Raw genomic sequence first — 19,985 nt, forward strand, 5'->3', positions numbered from 1 at the left:
ATATATATATATATATATAAAGCTGTGGAACCATAATCCATGAAATACTGGTTAAAAAACTTGTAGCTATGGGACCTGATTTACCATTGTTTTTTATAGTATAAGTTGTAGGAACACTTGTATGAAATTTTACACTCTGTCAAAAGTAATACAATTCTCAAGAGTAAACTAAAAAGTTTTTTACAATCTTGTGAGAATACTGACAGAATAAACGATTTAAATGAGGGAGAGGTGGCTCTTTATATAAGGGGTGAACTGCATTTTACTGGGAATGAAGACATAACAAATAGATGAATCTATGCGAGTTACAGTCAGGGGTTTCAAGGGTAGAAAGTTTTTAATTGTCATTTGTTACACTGATCAGACAAATTATGTCAATGAAAAATAGTATAATCATATCAGAGTTGCTACCAATAATTAAGGGAGACTTTAATTTTAAACAATGACTGGGTTTTTGTGGAGTCAAGTAATGAGGGAGAGAGGTTTTTTAAAGTTATTCAGGATAGTTTTCTATAGATAAGAGAGACAGCCAGAGGGGTAATGCAATTTTACATTTATTGTTAATCACGCCATCTTAGCATGGGAGGAATTTGACCTTTGACTTATGCAGATGTGACTGCAAGAGTTGAAATGGGAGGGGGCATTTTGAAGAGAGTGACCTTTGCAAAATTAGTTTAGTGTTTTTCTAATTTTGAGGTAAATATAAATTATATTTTAGTTCCTAATTTTCAGAAGCCAGTTCTGAGATCATGAGGCAAGATGTTAATGAATCAGGACAATGAATTAATAGGTGATGTGGCATAAATTTGCTAAATTTTATAACATAAATTACTTTTAATTCAAGAAAGGAATGTTTCTAAACTTAAGTTATAATCAAAGCAAGATAATGTTATAAAGTTGCTTTCAATTCCAGATACTGATGTTCCTAACAAAAGGAATAGGATAACAGAGAAGATAATAGGATAACAGGGAAGATAAAACATATTTGGCTTACTAAGGGGAATATGTTTAATATTTTGGTAACCACACTATATCTACCATATCCAGTGCCAACAAGGCCTTACACCGAATACTACGGCTCCTGAGGCTGGCTGGGATACTGCGTACATAGTAGTGGTTGTAGGTGTGGTATATATCATCAATTTTCATAAATCACTGCTAGCATATGAACCAGATTAAGCAAGTGAATTATAATTATTATAAATTTGATTGAAGTTATTTACAAATCAAATTCTTATGGTACAAATTAGTAACATAACTTTATTTTAATTTAATTTTAACATGGATTACTTATTTATATTTTTTATTTTTTAAGTTAACTTTATTATCATTCACAAGAACTGGCAAACAAGCATAAGCCCTTTTGTTCTGGAAGTGGATCAAACAACCACTTCATCATCAGGAAAAAGCTATATTAGTAATTCTCAAAACCCATGAATGGAAGCAAAGAAGAATATGTTATAATACATTTACTACATGACAGTGCTGACAAGCCTTTTGCCTAGAGCTAGGGCTCATTAGGTTGGCTGGGACACATTAGACAAATAAGTGGTCTAGCTGCTATATATATCAGTTTTAATGAACAAAACTGTCAGGGTGTGAATCAGATTAAACAGACAAATTGTAATTATTAATGTATAATGCATTTGAGTTATTGTAATCTGAATCAACTTGTTAATATTGATGGGAACCTACTGAATAACATGACTGATGAAAAGGATCTTGGCATAGTGATAGATAAGACACTAAGCCATCTAGGCAGTGCTCTGTTGCTAGTAGCACAGCTAATATAATATTAGGGTGTTATTTATAGACATACTGATTAGGTCCTACAAGTCAAAAGAGGTAATTATCTTTTTATACAAATCACTAGTTAAGCCTTACTTGGAACATTGTGCACAGTGTTGCTCTTGGTATTTACAAAAAGATATTGACTTATTGGGAAGTTTCAGAGAAAGGCCACTAGGATGATTCTTGGTACGGAAGGTAACTTATAGGGACAGGTTAAGATCTCTTAAATCACTTTTTCTTGAGAAAGGAAGAGTAGGAGGTGAGCTTATCAAAGTTTACAAGATTATGTGGGAGGGGGTCAATAAGATAACGACCTTTGATTTAATTGTGTGATATTCTGAAGACAAGAGGACACATTTTAAGATTAGGAAATAACATGTTAGGCTCCAGTTAAGGCAGTTTTATTTTTCTAACAAGATGATTGACTTATGCAATGCATTATCAACATTAGTGGTGGCCATCACTGTTTAAAAATGGGAATCAATAATTTCCTGAAAATTAAAGGGTAAGTTTAAGTTTTTTTTTTTTTTAAGAGTGGGCTTGTAAGACAACAAACCTTGAAGGACCAAATGATTTCTTGTTGTTTATATATTATCAGTATAAAGTTCTGATCATAGCAAGCTAGGTACTCAGAGTGAAGCTAACATTAAACCTGGTATTGGTACTAAGTATACCCAATTCAGTATTATTTTCTTGCATTCTTATTTACAAAGCTTAAAATGAATTGTTTCATCAGTTGGATACCCTTGCCAGTAATGCAATTTCTGGCTGTAACCCCTATAATACCTTGCAAAGTGTGGCCAACTTAGAAGATTTAGGTTAGTTCTAAGTACGTGTATTAAGCTAACAATGCAAAACAATCTTTACAATAAAGTATGATAATTAAAAATAAAAAAACTAAATATATTAAGCATTCCAACCAATACTGCCAATGGAAACAACAATAACTAAATAATAGAGTATACCTTACATACAGAACACAAAAACACTAACAATTAGCCAACCCTCCACAGTGACAAATGTCTATCTGTACCAAATAATGAGCACAATACTGTAGTTTACAAGAGATATAGGCCTAAGATACTAGTAAGTTCTATTTCAAGTGTTTGCCATACAGATAGTGTAGTATGCTATAAGTATTATATGTAATATTGTAGCAGTTTAGTATTTGTGAGTATTGTATTACTTTACTCTATTTAAAGCATAAATAAAGGTTAATAAGACCACACAGTAACAGTTACTAACACAGCTAATCTGTAAAGTTGTGTTTTTTTTAAAGATGGAGAATGAAAATTAAACTATATGATGATAACTATTGTGAATGTGACTTTAAATTATGCTAATCTTACTGATTCATAGTTGATTTTAATTTAATTTATTGTTGACTTGTTCATTATGCTTGGGATGTAGTATTCCTTAATATTTTATTAATTATTTTTTCAAATTCTGTACCTTTTAGTTGAGCTTTCCCTTGTGCTTGTTTATGCATAATGCTGGCTTAAACTTTATTTGTACGTGGTCATATTCATATTAAAGTGTCAGTGCAATTAGTTTGATAACATGTTTTATGAATAGCCAATAATCATCCTGTGTTTAATTGTAATCTCATCATCAGGTACAATATAAAAAGAGAATAGAAGACTGATGCCAGGTGCCTGAGAATGTACAGAATAGATATCGCTTGAATCTAGGTTAGTAGTTTTGAGTTATAACTTAATTAGGGTTTTTAAGTGTTGTATTTTGAAACAAAATGTTATTGGTTTAAGTAGGCAGATTTTTCCTTTGTGGTTATTTATCCTAGGTTTTTTTTGTATCAAGGTTATATCGTAGAAACAAATTTTTTAAGGTCAGGTGTGCGTTGTTTGTAAAAGTCTGCATCTGATAATTTTGAACTGTGAGTATATTTTTTTACTTGTGAAAGTATAAATAAATGCTCATTGTTTTAAAGAATGCTGGTATTAATGATTTGATTATTCGTAGTGTATAATAAAGAATTTGTTGCACACTCAGTCACAGCCCGGCATGGCCAGGTGGTTAGAGAGCGAGACTCGCAATCATAGGGTCGCGGGTTCAAATCCCTGTCACAACAAACATGCTCGCTCTTTCAGTCATGTGATGATCAATCCCACTATTCCTTGGTAAAAGAGTAGCCCAAGAGTTGGCAGTTGGTGGTGATGACTAGCTACCTTCCTTCTAGTCTTTCTCTGTTAAATTAGAGACGGCTGGTGTAGATAGCCGTCGTGTAGCTTTGCACGAAATTCAAAAAACAAACAAACACACACAGTCATACTCATCATATAGCCTTAGGAAGTTGTCATTTGAGCATGATTAGCAAGACTATTCAAATATATTGATAGTTATTATTATTTATTCTATTTGTAGTTTGATGTATATTTAAGTCATATTAAAGAAGTTGCATTTTAATTTAGTAATTTTTGTCTTTTTTCTAATTGGTGAGTGAGCTGTTGTGGAAACTTATAGGGGTGAATGATATTGGAAAAGGTTGAGAAGCACTGGTAGAGTATATCATCTCAAAGTCCATGTTGGAGGAGGTGGGTTTAAGTGATAAAAGATATATAAATATTGTAAAAAATGTACAAGGTTGTTTATAGATTATTTGTTAAAACCTATTTATTTTAGTATACATATACTCTGAAAGCTGCAGTATACTGTAACTGATAAAGAACATTATGTCCAATAATTAACTGTGTCGCAAATAACACTATATTGTAAGAAAAATTTTCTGCACTGTTACGTTTAATGTATTTAACCTGATAAAGAGATCATATGCAAGTAAGCTTGCATTCAGTAAATATATTTTGAGTTACACCAAAGTTTATTTTGTTTCTTCCCACATTTAGGTAAAACTGTATGGCTGTGGCATTGAAACTTTACTGTATAAAGGTTTGTTCACCATAAAAAGAACAATAAGATACTGACAATATACAAAAAATCTAATTCAAATTTTTAAACTGGACCAAAAAATATTTACCTGTGATAAAAAGTTATAGCCTATCTATACTCACTCTAGTATTTCATAGTTATTGTAATAAAAGTGACAAATATGTTTTACAACATAAAAAAAGACAATCAGCAGATGAAATTTTTACTTGAAGTACATATATTTCATAAAAACATACCAATTTTACTTTGTGATTTTTTTAGCAGGTGTGTGTGTGTGTGTCAATTTAGGTATACATTTAATTTGATTTTTAAGATACCTTTAGGAAAAACAAAATTTCTATTAAAAATTATTTGATTTTTCTGTAAAACAGATAAAGAATTCAATAAACAGATGATGAGATGGCAGAGCTGATATAGTGGCCATGGATTGTCCAGAATTGAATCACTGTGATGACCACTCTTTACTAGGAAATTTAGGATCAGATAAAACTACAAGATCAGATATCCAGCAATCACCTAATGAAAATTCTGCTGGAAACTTTTATCAGAATAATAACTTCAATGATTTAGAAAAAGACTTGAATGTTGATCAGTATGTTATTGTGTTGGAAAATGGTGAAAAACGTTGGAAATGTAGTCTTTGTTCAAAGCTGTATACTGCGAAACACAATCTTGTGACTCACATGCTAGGGCATGCAGGCATTAGAAGATTTATATGTGAAGTCTGCAGTAAACCATTTAAGCAACAGAGCCATCTGAATGTTCATCGACTTACACATTCTGACAGGAGGCCACATGAATGCCCAACATGCCAGAAGAGGTTCTGTCAGGTAGCTCATCTGAAAAGACACATGTTAGTTCATCTAAGAGGGAATTTCCATAAGTGTTACTTATGCAAAAGTAGATTTGTTCTTTCAAGTGAGTTAAAAGTGCACATAGAAAAGCACAAACAAGATGGTACATATTTAGAAAATGAATATCAGAACCAGAGTTTAGATACTACAAAGAAGTCTAGTGAAGAACAGCAAGAAAAGGTACATCAGATTACATGTGAGGTTTGTCAACGTGTATTTATGTACCCTAGTCAATTGAAAGACCACATGGTTGTCCACACACAGGTTCGTCGCTATTCATGTACAGTGTGTGGCACAAAATTCATAAAAGAGCATCATCTGAAGGCTCACCAGTTGACCCATAGTCATGCAAAACCTTTCTTTTGTCCCATATGTGGCCGAAGCTTTTCACTCAAAGCAAACATGGAAAGGCACGTATTAATTCACAATGCTGAAAGGCGTTTTCCCTGTGAAGTGTGTGGCAAAAAGTTTACTCAGGTCCAAACATTACGATCTCACATGGTTTCTCACTCTGATATCAAGCCTTACAAATGTCCTGTTTGTGGTAAAGGTCTATCCAGAGCACATAATCTTCGTGCTCACATGGCTCTTCACAAAAATGATAAACCACATAAGTGTACCATCTGTGGAAATTCATTTACACTTAAAGGAAATTTACAAAGACACATGAAAGAAAAACACGGAAGTGTTGAGGCAATGACACCAAGAGAATCAACAGATAATAAGGTTTATTCTGGTACTTCTAAGGTAGATTGTGATTTGAGAGATATCGTAATATCAAATCAGCCAGTCACACATTCTCAAAAACAGCAACCACTAAATGAACCAGCACCTAGAACTACTAAACGAAGAAAGAACACTCCTAAAAGGCTAAATAATTTTGGTAGTGAAGATGAAGAAAATGATGATGAAGCTGATCCTTTGCAAGAATCTGACACAATTATTGAAGATGAGACAGAGAGTGCAGAAAATAGTACTCGGCCAGTTCCTGATGCAATTCTATCTACAGAAGAGAACCATGAAGGAAGCAGTCCTCCTCACTCATCTAGACTGGCAGACTTATTTCATAGTTCATCTGGTTACTTTCCATCATGTTTTGGAACTGACTTTTCCTCTAACCACAAACCACATTCTTATAACCATATACAATATGGTCAAAATTCTGTGGGCACCATTTCTTTTGGTTCTGTAAGTTCTAGTCCAGTCATCAGCACAAGCCCTATTAGTTCCATTATTAGTCCACTGGCACAGAATTATTACACTGAAGATACAAGTTTTTCTTCTACTTGTCTCTCATCACCTGTCGATGATATCACATTGAAAATTCAGGCAGTGCATACAGCAATAGATGAGTTAGCAGGAAAACTGAACTCTCCTCACGACAAGGTTGCTTCCCTGCATGATGCAGTCAGTAATTTAGTAAACAAACCACCATCACCCAGTATGTGTCTACAGTAGACTCGTATTCAGTTGTTATTATTAATATTGAAATTTTAGTACTGGAATTTTTTTTTATATTATGATGTGATGGTGTGTGACAAATTTGATTATTATATTAAAACAGGTAAGTGAAGGTTTGGCTAAAGCGTAATATACTTGGTATTGGCACCATGCATTTACTGTTGTATATATATCTGTTAAAATAAATTTCTTAAATATAAAAATTGTTCTGTTGATGTTAAAAATGTAACATCTTGAAAAACCTGTTACTCGTTCAGTTGTGCTCGCGTCATTCATAAAAGCTATTGATTGATCTGACATTGTGATAATTAGGTGGTAGTAGATTTATAAAATGCATGCTAAAGCTTTTTTTTTCCAAGACAAATTGTTTAAAGTTATTCTAGTTGAGATGTGTTGGAATTGTATGAAAGTTTATCACAGGCTGATGAATCAATTATAAAAGTGAGTCTGATAATACACTTTGTATTATTATTCGTTTTGTGAAAATTTCAAAACTGAATGATTGAATATTGGCACTATGTTTTGTCTCAGGGTCAAAAGCCTCAATAGTATATATATTATGTAAAAGTATAACCTTTGTTTAGTATAAGTGTATGTGCCAACAATTACATAATCACTCCAGCAAAACTGTAACAAAACAATGTAAAATTATACCATTTATACAAAAGTATCAATGATATTTTAAAGACAGAAGATAGGGTACCAGAACTATAAAGGTGGGTATATAGTTTAAAAAATTGTATGTTATTATAGCACTAAAATTACAAGATCATGTATTATTACATCTATAAAAAAAAAGGTTGAAAGTTGGGCTATAGACAGTGAATATTACTGGGATTTGGGACATCGTGGGTTTTAGAACCGGATCCTAACCTCTTATTCAACTTGTAGCTTGCTTTCTAGTTTTGCATATGTTGTTTTCATTCTGTTTGATAAACAGAATATCCCCATTGCTTTTTGGTGCTATGGCCACGCAGACATTTTTCACTTTAAAGTTATATCATTTATATTTTTATGTACATCTATAATAAAAATATATTTTTACACAATACTCACAGAGACCCACAAAACATTTGTGGTCCACTTGGTATCTTTATTGTAACAGGGTTTCTAGAATAATACAAAGGAATTCTAATTGCAGACACCAAAATCTATAAGTCCACTTGTCTTAGACCTAACATCAGTTAAGCCTTATGGTCTTTATTCGATAAAGAGGCAAATAAACACATTAACTTGTGTATGTTTTTTTGTTTTAGTTTAGTTGGGCTAAACTTTACAATAATTAGTGCTATCAATAAATAAACTTATAATGTTACTCTATGACATAATGTTAACCTTTCTAAAACTTTGATAAGCTTTTAATATGTACAAAATGTTTACTAAAGAATATTTATCTCTGCCTTTTGTATAAATCCATTGATATAAAGTGCAAACGTTTTCAGGACAGATAAAAACTGAATATTATTATGATAGAAGATATACATATATATATACACACACATATGAAATGGTGACATATTACGTTTAAATATATATGTAGAAACTGTAATTATGTGCAGTCAGTCCATATATACATACAATATATTAAAAACACTTCAGAAAATTTAATTTGAACACTGTTAATACTCTGAAGTACTTAATATGACTTATTGTTTTTGTACACTGTGTGTTGTGATAATAAATCATGAACTTGTATATTTCATTATAACCTGACCGTGCAACTGCTAAGTTGTATACATTTAGAGAAGTAAACTAGAATTTGTAAATACTTACATGGCAATTTTTCAAAAGTAAACATTTCTAAGCCAGATATAAAAGATTATTTTATTAGATCTATACTTTTAAGTTACTAAGTAAATCCTTAAACATTAAATACCATAATTGGAACATTTAATTATCATTTTATTCTAATAAAAACTACTGATTGCCCTTCAATTTTGACCAGCAATTTCCAATTAGTTTTAAGTTAACCCAAAAGCATTCATTGTTGGGGCTGTAAATTTGATTACCATTTGTCTATAAGTTTCGGAAATATTTTGGGGACATTGATGATCATAACTTTGCTTAATCATTGATAATATGGAAATACAAAAAGTGTCGAAAATGAATTTGTGTTTACACTTGAAAGATCTGGCAAGTTTAGTCAGTAACTAGAATGTAAGTAGTCATAGTTTCACATTTTACTGTAAAAGAAATATTTCCATAACACAATACCTGAATTTTCAGTTTATAACTTTTACATCCCAAACTTTCAATTAAAATGTAAGCTATCTTGGTATCATTCCAATTTAGTGTTGGACTTAATTGTTTTAATTTTTCAATAAATAGTCATCATCTTTTATTACAAATATCTTAATTGTTTTTAATACCTACACATATATTTTGTGAAAGTTTAATTATGTACATTCTAAGAAGTAGTATATTTGATGTTTTTATATGCAATTAAGTGTTACTACACAAGTTGCAGCAAGTGATTTTTGCCAAGACAATTATTCTAGACTGTCAGTTTGTCTACAGAGCAAGTTACATAATAATAACATAAAATATTCCTTCTTTGTAAACAGTTAATGGTTCTGTTATAAAGACACCAAGTGTCATTTTTATACATCTAACAAAAAAAATGAAAGATGCAACCCCTTCATTTTACTCCATGGGACCATATGATTTATATTCATAGAAGTGTTAAACATAACCAAACCACACACAATACCATAGTTTCAATCTTAAGATATTTTCAACTTTTAATGGTTTTAAAATTCATGCCAGGTTCCAGATAGCATGTTATGGAAATGCCCAAGTATACAGGGTTCAGTAGAGATTATTACAAACTAAATTCTAGGACTTTTCTCATATTTAAAATTGAATTTTATAACCAAAACTTTCAAATGTTTCAAAAAAGTAAGAAGCAAACGCTTTCACAGCCTCCATTACCACCACTTTAGCTGCCCGATCCTTCCATTTATTTGTATATATTTCCTCAAACATTACATAGTATAACACAGTCTTTCTGATATATAGTTCTTAGGTTAAATATGAAAAAATAATACAAGTTACTTTAACTAAACACAGTAGAATTTAAGTTTCTATGCATTCACTTCTCTCTCCAGGCTTTCTGCATTTTTCCTTAAGTTTTCTTACTTCCCTGTCACTTTCCTCAGTCTTTTGTCTATAATTATTTGATTTAGCCATCAAAGCAAAGTCTTGCTTTTTCTCAGCTTGGACTGCTAAATTTGTAGCATCCTTGTTTAGTTTCTTGATTGTATTCATCAGCTTAACTTTTTTCTCATTCAATTCACCTATTTCTGATTAAAAACTTTTTCTTTCTTTCTTTCTTAGTCTCCACCATTTTTTTTATTCTCAAGGTATTCACTGTACCTCATTCTAGTTATTTTACAACTTTTTAACAATTCTTTTATTACATGGTAATCTTTCATATAAGAAGCTTTATTTTGTTCTACATTATGAACCATTTTCAATGCTATAAAATTATCTTTCAAATTTTCAACTGCTTTAGCTAAGTCCACAGATAATCATCTTTTTGTGTCTGACTGCTCATGAGACAAAAGGAAAACATTACTAAGTTCTTTATCTTCTTTCAACACTTTCAAGCAGTGTAGTAGTGAAATTGTACTTTCTAAATTCATATTCTGACTCTTCTTTTATGGCTTTTACTAGATGTCTGTTAAGTTAGGTACCAGCAAGTTGGCATCGACTCCTGGTGACCCGATGGACTAACTCCCTCTAAAATTACCTTTCATCAGTTGCATCCCAAAGCTACTGCAGAGAAATACAGGTAGATTCTCTGACCCCATCTATCCACCGTGGTTGAATTCTTGCTCTCCTTCTGATTCCCTCAACTTTGCCAGTCATGATCATTATCTTTATTCTATTGTTTGCCTGCATCACATGTCCAAAATATTCCAGTTTCCACTTGAGCATCATGGCCATAATGGAAAAAGAAGTCTTTATTTGATCCGGGACTGATTGGTTCTCCTTGCTGTTATAGGATCTTGAGCAATCTTCTCCTACACCATATTTCAAATGAGTCGATCTTCTTTTTCTCACTCTTCCGTAAAGTCCAGCTTTCACATCCATACATTGCTGTTGGAAAAACCAACATTCTTACTAATCTTACTTTAGTTGCCTCAGGAATTTCTCTGTCCTTCATTATCTTACTCAAGCCTGACATTAGCCTTCTTTTGACTTCTTCAACACAATTCCCATATCTGTCTACTCGGCACCCCAGAAAGATGAAGCTTTCCACTACTTCCTCTTGGTCGTTGCCTGCTTTAAATCTGTCAAGCATTCCAGATGATATGATCTTTGTCTTCTTTATGTTCAACAGCAGACCAGCTCTCACACTTTTTTCTTGAACTTTCTTAAGAAGTATTTGTAGATCTTCTTCAAATTTTAGCTAATAAGGTGGTATCATCTTAGCCTGTTGTTGTTTTGACCTCCTATTTTGATTCCAGCCTCAATCTCTTCCAGTTTAGCCATTGACATGATGTTTTCACTGTACAGGTTAAACAAGCATGGGGGGTAAAAATGCATCCCTGCCTCACTCCATTTCAAATGTTGAACCATTGTGTCTTCACTGTAACCTCTTGCTCATTGTAAAAACTCTTCAGCAGAAGAATCAGATGTTCTGGTACATCTATTTTTTTGGTATGTTACAAAGTCCTGTATGGTTCACACAATCAAATGCTTGCTGCAGTTGGTGAAACATAAGTAATCATCTTTTCTATACTCTCTTGTGTTCTTCTACCACATCCGAATCCAGCTTGTTCATCTGGCATTTCTCTTTCCTTGAAAGGCTTCAAGTCTACTCTATAGGAACTCAAACATAACTTTGCTGACACGTGGAACCAGAACAACTTTACAGTACTGGCACATTCTCTAGCATCTCCCTATGGTACTGTTAAGGAATTGTGTCAAATTGCCTTGTATTCTCACATTTGTGTTTTGGAGTTAATGAAAACTTCCATAGACTCTTGTAAATTTTGGTGCCATAAATACTGGATCTAATGACACAACATGTCTAATTATTGGGTAATGGAGTATACTTTCCATCAACTTGCTCAGAAATGAAGTAAAAACTACCGACAGTCACAGTATTAACCTGAATTGCAGTAGGTAGAGTCCTCTTTGATTTCAACCAAATGTCTTATAAGTTTTGATGCTTGTGTGATTTTCCTTCTTGAATATATCCAGCTTGACAAGTTTGGCTAATGTATTACTTTTCTATATAACCTTTGGTTTGATAAATCAGACAGTAGGCTAAGTAGCAAGGAATTAAGCTCTCCAGAAAGAAAGTGTGCCATTGTGCAGATAATTGGAACTAGATCAAGTTAAGTAGGAACTGCTGTTCATTAAAAGCAAAAAAATTTCAGTTTAAAATAAAGAAATTTCACCAGATATCCATTACTTATAACTTCAAGTGTTACAATCTTGGGTACCTAAAGATGGCTTCTTTAGGATCTCCCGTTCATACTTCCTAATATATAGCAGTATCTTAAAATCTCTTTCTATTACTTTTCAGGTCCTCTACCCATCTAATATTACAAAATTTCAGAAGAAATAGAGAGCCTTCAGTAATATTTGTGTAGGCTGCTCTTTGTGCAGGGGAATCATGGAAATAATGTTTAAATATCTCTTAAGAAGGAACCAATGTTCCACATATGCTGCCTGTTTGTCGGGTTCTATGCCTCATATGCAAACTACAATATTGAGTGTCAATCAAATCATTCAGCTGCTCATCTTTTCTTTTGACCAGTTTGCTGTAGAATGACCTAGGACCATCGATTGATATGTGCAGAAGATTTGATTTCTCATCCAGATTTCATTCAGTGCTTTCTCCAAACAATCAGATCCAGGATATCTTGTCAGCATTAACTTCTGATCTTTATCCCAAAATGTTATGATGACATCCATCTACTTTTTCTGCATAGCAGAGTTAAGAGTCTCATCAAATGCAACATAAGCCTCTGCTTTTCGAATTTTAGTAATGTATTTTTCTCTCTGTTTGGAGCTACATCATAAGTTATAATGTACTTACACTTGTCAGCCCTCATAGAATAATTCTGAGCAATAGCGTTATCTGGAAACATTACTTTGAACAATTAAGGTTTATCTCTGTTTGAACAAAATGATTGATGTGACATCACAGTTTCTAATGTCCAATGCACCTCTGCTTTTCATGGTTGTTCCTGAATCAAGAATTTTCAATGTTTTTAAATGATGATGATGTTAAGTGACTCGTGTCATCAGGTTGAGTCTATGATGCAAATTTCACATTAGCAGTAGAAGTAAATGGCTATGAATCTATTCCTGAAGCTTAGCTTTCAAAGGATTTTTTATTAATTTTTCAAGAAAAAATCAGTACTGATTGTTCTTGCTGCTGCTTGAGTAATTTACTAAGCCTAACTTTACCAGTATGACATCACTCTCTCCCATATTAGATACATTTTGAAATATGCTTTGGATGTATAAGCATCATACGGAGCAATCTACTTTTTATATTCTGCATGGTTTTCCCAGAGTCGTAAACACACTTTCCAGGAATTATCAAGACCTACATACCTGACAGAAAAAAAATAAATCATGTTTTTCTTCAAAATCTAGAGAGATCAGGGAAAAAATTAAAACATTTAGAAAATATGAGAATTATTTTATTATACACTGCACTAATAAATCTTTTTTTGATAAAAGAAAACAATTGGATAATATTACTCAGTTGTGTGAATGTCACTGTAGGGCAAGTTTATTACATGTGAAACTTTCCTTGCTATAATAGAGTATAGCATATGAGTGAAAGTTTTGTTTAATCATTAATACTCCATCCAATTAATAAACAGTAGTTGACAAAAATACATTTCTTACCTGCTAAAAAGTGTTCTTGTTCAACTCAGCAATTCTGTGATTTCTATTTCCTGTTCAATCACAGTTCTACCAAATCCATGAAATGTATATTTACTGCACAAAAATATGTCAAAGTTTGGTCACAGTTTACCAAAATATTCTGAGCACTCTACTCAAAAATGTTTATAACTTTCACAGCATTGAGAAAGAATTTCAAAATTCAAGGACTTTATGAACAGAATGTTACTTTTCCATACCTGGAAATCAAATTTTAAAATTTAATGGCATTTCATGGTTTTATGAATCCTGGTACACTGGCTGTATTGAAATATTCAATGTCACAGTTTATATGATTGGATAATGAATATAAGCCAACCAATCAAAAACACCAATAATTCTGGAAGTAAGCATGCTTGCCAAAAAGGGTGGCTCCAGAGAATACATTTTGGAGATATGTTTTTGTTTTCTATAGATTTGTCAATCAATTCAGATTTTAATATAAAGAATGAATTAAATAGGTAGATTTGTCATTCTTGTGAAGTATTTGACATTTAGAGCTCCATATGTTTCAGTCTTTCAAGATAATGTTCTTTGTATTGCATGAACATTTGTGTCAATCTAAAAATGTAACACTTCGTGTGCAGCACTAAGTTAACAAAATTATATATATGAATAATTTAATTGTAAAGATTGTTTTTGTAAGACAGCATAATATTTTCTATGATGTATATTTTAATATAACACTACTATTCAGTAACTTGTAAGTTTGAAATACATTCAATGAAATATTTTTTGTCTTTATTGATTATTAGAATTAGGATGGGTTGTATTCAAGCAATATGTAATTATTACATTATTTAAGAAAAGAAAAAAATAGAGAATTTCTCCAAACACAAGTACTTCAGATGTAGATAGGTTTAAGCCTTGTAAAAATTTCCAGAAAGTCATACTTAAAAGTTGCTAATTAGATGCAAATCAGAATTTTGTATTGTCAGTAAATGATAGTGATGTTTCAGCAAAAAACCATGAGTATTATAGATATTTTGTAATTTTTATCATACTTTATAGTGTTTTAACTTTCTTAGTTTTTTTATAGTTTGACTATTTGTTTTAAAAGATGTTTTTGGCAGGTAGTAAGCATCTAAATACTTGTCTTTTGATTTTGCAAGAATAATCCTAATATTTTATTTTCTAAATTTTTCAGGGAGAAAAATTTCTTGTAAATGTTTTATGATGAGTAAAAAAATTCAGAACAATATTATTACCTGAACTTTTTTACAATACGTATAAAATATACTGTGTATTAATATTCACAGTTTAATTTGTGAAATATATTTCACCATATTCATCTTGGCACTGTAACAGTTAATACATGTACTTTTTGTGTATAGTATTATGATGAACTTGTGCAAATATAGTAGTTGTCTGTATTGTAAGGTTGTGTTTTATGATATCACTGTTTTGTGTTTTATAGTATTACAGGCCAGAAGGCCATACCTTAAAAGTTACTGATTAGATGCAAATGAAAATTATGTTCTCAGTAAATAATAGTGATTTTTAGGAAACAAATACAAGTATTGTTTATATTTTGTAACTTATGTAAATCTAGATATATTCCATTTTTAACATATTTGAATAGTGTTTCAATTTTCTTAACTTTTTTATAATTAGAATATCTATAGCACTGTACTGAAAGATGTTTTTAGTATGTTAGTAGGCAGCTAAATATTTGTCTTCTGGTGTTGGAAGAATAATCCTAAGCTTTTGCTTTCTAAATTTATCACTGAGTAAAATTTCTTGTAAATACATTTTACAATGAGTAGAAAAATTCAGAACAATATTACTTTTCACTGATGTTTTTAAAAGTATAAAATATACAGTGTACTAATATTCCCACGTTTAATTACTAAGAAAATTAAAATACTTATATATATATATATATATATACTGCGAACTGCGGTGTCTGTCTGAGCGTTCATCTTTCTCTCGTTTGAAAAGCTGGGCAAGTAGGCAAAGCTTAACATTCACTTTTGAAATGACAGGAAAACAGGCATGAATAATGTTGATGTCAAATTTTATTTTGCGAACAGGATATTCTACACTTAATTTTTAGGAATTAATCACACTATAATTCACATTTCAAAATATAACATAACTTAAAGAATAAAAATATAGGTTTACTGTATGTTATTGTTGAGTGGCTCTTAGCATGACTGAAATGCTCAATTACTTTTCACAGTGGGTGGTATAAATAACTCAGAGCTTTGGCTCCAAGCGAAACCAAGAGTGCAACACAATTAACCTTTTTAAAGCCCATGAAATAATTTCAATTGATAGATTAACTTAAACTTTTACCGTCACTAAGGATAGGTACTTTTGCTTGTGAACTATATTTCACAATGTTCGTGTTGGCACTGTTACTGTTATGATGAACTTACGCAAATGAAATAGTTGTCTGTGTTGTAAAGTTGTGTTTGATAGTATCATTACAGGCACAGCTCAATTATACATACATATTACTACAAGTTCTATTTTTAGCTACAGCCATACATTTTGGGCTTCAATAGATGCTTATAATAAATTGTGTTTAAACACTAGATTGTCATAGTTTGTTGAAAGCATGCACCTGCGATAGAAAATCAATTTTTTTTTTAATATCGCAAAAACGTAAGATGTAAATACTTCCCTATTGTCGGCAAACTTTTCCCCATAATATTCTAGTCATAGTGGTGGTGGTATTTTTTTTATTATTATCAGCAGACTTTAACCAGTGACATGACACTATTAAATAAGCCTCTGTATTACAAGTCCCCAATTTTCAACTTTTAAAACCTATTTAACAGTATTCATATTTATTAAAATGCATCTGTTCTGTGTGCTAAATTCCCGATATATTTATTTTGAAAGTTAAATAATATTACTCTATTACAGCCCGTGGAATAATTGTATTTAAACTTTTGATTAATATAAGGGTTATCATACTTGAAGTTTTAAGAAATATTATTAGACCTGGTGTTAATAGTTACCACTGCCATGTATAAATCCACATGTACACTTTATAAATAAACTATGGCCAACTTGTTTTGCAACTGAATTTTATTTTTAGGTTAATACAGTGTACAAGCAATATAATTAAAATTTTTAATGTACACACTTCCAATAATAATCAGTTCTTGTGTCAGTGTCAACAAGCCTCTAGACCAGTGGTTCTCATACTTTCAAAAAAAAAAAAGTACGTACTAGCAAAAATTTGTATTTTTAACACTTACCTATTAATGGAGATGTGAATGTTTTATCTGGCACACTGAATATATAGTGAGAGTTTTATCAATTTGAAGGGAAGAAAAAACACTGGAAAGTGAGTCTAGATGTGAGGAGGGTAGTGCGTATATGTAGTAAGCTAAAATTGGGCTTATTACAAATTTTATAATTTTTTACATTGATTTCATCTTGTACCACTGACATTAGTTCCACGGACCATCAGCATTACACATACCATAATTGAGAGTCCCGGCTCTAGAAGAGTTAATGCCTGTTCCAAGTCCTTATAAGAAATGCTTCAGTAGTACAAACTATTATGAAGTGAATGCCTATAAATACTATTATTCTAATTAAAGAAATATCACACTTTCAAAGTGCATTCTACATAATCATCCAATCATATACATTCAGTTTGTTATTGCTGTAATAATCAAGGATCAAAAGTATAAGTTAAATAATGCATATGTATTCTGGCATGTTAAAAATGAGCATATTATGAAATCATTCTTTGCAGAACCTTCACTTTTATAGCACTGTTTGAGATCTAGTGTTATTGCAATAGTTTTTTTTGACTAACTTAAAGTGTATGTAATCCTGTAATTTTGTAACCTACTATTTAACGAACAATGAAACAAATATGCCCCATATTCTAACAAAACTGATTACAAGATCAAAAGTGTCTACATCCTAATACCCTTATAATTTTGAAAAGTTTAAAATAACTAACCAAATGTATATGAAAATAATAATATATGTTGTTATGGATGTTTAATTCTTACGAAACAACTATAGGTACAATACTCTGACGTTAACTAAAATTGCAGAAAATTATGTATTTGTTACTCCCAGTTAGTTCACCATATAACTAGTAACTGGAAGTATGTACTAAAAAGTTGAAACATCTATTTTTAACACATTTTTTTGAACCAAATTATGTAACAATATATTGTACTTCTATTTATTTATATCATTCAAGGAACTTAATAAAGTAACTGCATTAATTAAAAACAGAGTATCTTTAGAAATTTGAGATTACACATCAAGTTATTATGGAAATACTTGTAAATCTGCATATTGTCAACTACGGACTGTGGCATGTGGATGTAGGATTGCAACCAGATGACATACATCAGTTAACAATTGTAATTGGTAGACATATTGTAGAACAAATAAAATGACATAGAGAAATCTGCAGTGGACATTTTTAATGCACAACATTTTCACTTAGTACAGTTAGTGTATGAACTGATACTTAATAGTTCAGTGTGATACTTTTATTGAGCATTCTCATCATTTAAGAAAAAAAATTGAAAATTACTTGGATGAACTTAATCTTCCAAAATCAAGCCAAGAAGTGTAATGTCAAAGTTTATGATGTTCAAACATATATTAATAACGTGAAACATTTTCTGTAAAGAAGTAACTTTACCTTTTGTTACAGATATTGAATTAATGAAAGTATGATAGAAGAGTGAATATTAACATAGTTATAAGAAAATAAATTGCCAGGTTATTATAATATGGGGAAGCTATTTTAAAATGCACAAGAAATGTTCATTCAACTTCACAATTTCAAACATTTAATCTCTGTATGTACGTATGTTAAAAATAGGGTTTCAATACATATTAGCAAGTACTTGAAAAGTATCAGTGATATTTTATTCTTTATGAATATTATAACAAAAAGTGTAATTACATATAAAAGAAAACAACAAGTACAACAAACTTTCAATGACGTCTTCTGTGGCTACGTTTCCTGAAAAAAAAAAAAAAGATTAAAATAATGTGAAATACATGCAAAACTTCCACAAGTGTCATTTGCACAATCAACAATGAATTTACATTTTCAAAGTTTAACAACCAGTATTCATTATTTTGCAATGAAAAAGTCAGAAAAGCTGAATAAACAATGCACTAGTATCTTACCATTTCTTTTTCATTTCAGATTTCAACCAGTCGATATATCAACTTTTCTGTTTGAGTAACATGATATATCAACTTAGTCATAATTACATTCACGTCTGAGTAAAATGAAACAAGGAATTATGGTGATGAAAGCCTTCATCATGAAATACAATAACTCAAATAATGGAGAAAACAAAGTAAATCTGTCTGGTTGGAGCAGCAGCACAAAAGTAATAATTTGGGTCACTAATACAATACATTTTACTACACCGAAAATGATTTTTTCTAAAGGGAACCAATTGTTGTATAACTTTCAATTTCAGGTTGTTTTTTAAGTTTGTATAAAACTCCACTGGGGCTACCTGCACTAGCTATTTTTAATTTTGAACTCTTATTAATACCTATCAGTTTAAATTCAGAAACATTACACGAATTCTGAAAAAAAATTTCATCTCTTACAACTGAACGATTGTCTTAAACAGATATCTCCTGAACTTCCCATTGTCTCCTTCCATAAAAACAGAACTCTAAAAGATATCCTTGTTCACATAAAAGTGAATTAAATCCCACCCAAAAATGTTTGTCGTCCATGTAATAAAGCCCGTTGTCAAACCTGCAAGTTCATAAAAAACACCAACTCATTTTCTGACAAGCACAATCAAGGAAACTTTAAAATATCTAAAGAAATCACTTGTGAAACAAAAAACCATTTTCCTTTTACAGTGTAAAAAATGCAATTACCAATATGTAGGACATACAAAAACAACTCTTAGAGAACGTTTCAACAACCATAAATCTCCTATTAACACCGAAAAACATTTCCCTGTTGCTCAACACTTTAATCAACCCAATCATTCCATTAACGATGTTACTGTCATCGGCATCAAAACAGGATTCAAAACTAAAGCAGATAAAGAAATAAAAAAAGCTTATTGGATTGCTAATCTAAAC

At 31.2% G+C, this 19,985-nt stretch overlaps 2 protein-coding genes across 9 annotated transcripts in view; one reads left to right on the plus strand and one right to left on the minus strand.

Moving 5' to 3' along the window:
* LOC106471785 (zinc finger protein 366-like) overlaps positions 1–8,089 on the plus strand; it is a 9,831-nt gene extending 1,742 nt beyond the window's left edge. For 3 of the 8 annotated variants that reach the window (XM_022400396.1, XM_022400399.1, XM_022400398.1), the window contains exons 2-5: positions 914–1,123; positions 3,407–3,482; positions 4,250–4,695; positions 5,067–8,089. In XM_022400396.1, coding sequence (XP_022256104.1) covers positions 5,118–7,007 — 1,890 coding nt within the window. In that variant the 5' untranslated portion in view covers positions 914–1,123; positions 3,407–3,482; positions 4,250–4,695; positions 5,067–5,117 and the 3' untranslated portion in view covers positions 7,008–8,089. Of the gene's footprint in view, positions 1–913; positions 1,124–3,406; positions 3,483–4,249; positions 4,985–5,066 lie in introns of those variants that run through there. The other 5 variants (XM_022400397.1, XM_022400395.1, XM_022400401.1 and 2 more) reach the window with 5 other exon arrangements.
* Positions 8,090–16,946: 8,857 nt separating this feature from the next.
* Positions 16,947–19,985, minus strand: part of LOC106471784 (RNA-binding protein 8A-like) — a 34,430-nt gene continuing 31,391 nt past the window's right edge. Inside the window, exon 6 of the mRNA XM_013932407.2 lies at positions 16,947–18,885. Coding sequence (XP_013787861.1) covers positions 18,858–18,885 — 28 coding nt within the window. The 3' untranslated portion in view covers positions 16,947–18,857. The remainder of the gene's footprint in view (positions 18,886–19,985) is intronic.

Source organism: Limulus polyphemus, unplaced genomic scaffold (genome assembly GCF_000517525.1).
Source record: "Limulus polyphemus unplaced genomic scaffold, Limulus_polyphemus-2.1.2 Scaffold4855, whole genome shotgun sequence".
Taxonomy (NCBI): Eukaryota; Metazoa; Arthropoda; class Merostomata; order Xiphosura; family Limulidae; genus Limulus; species Limulus polyphemus.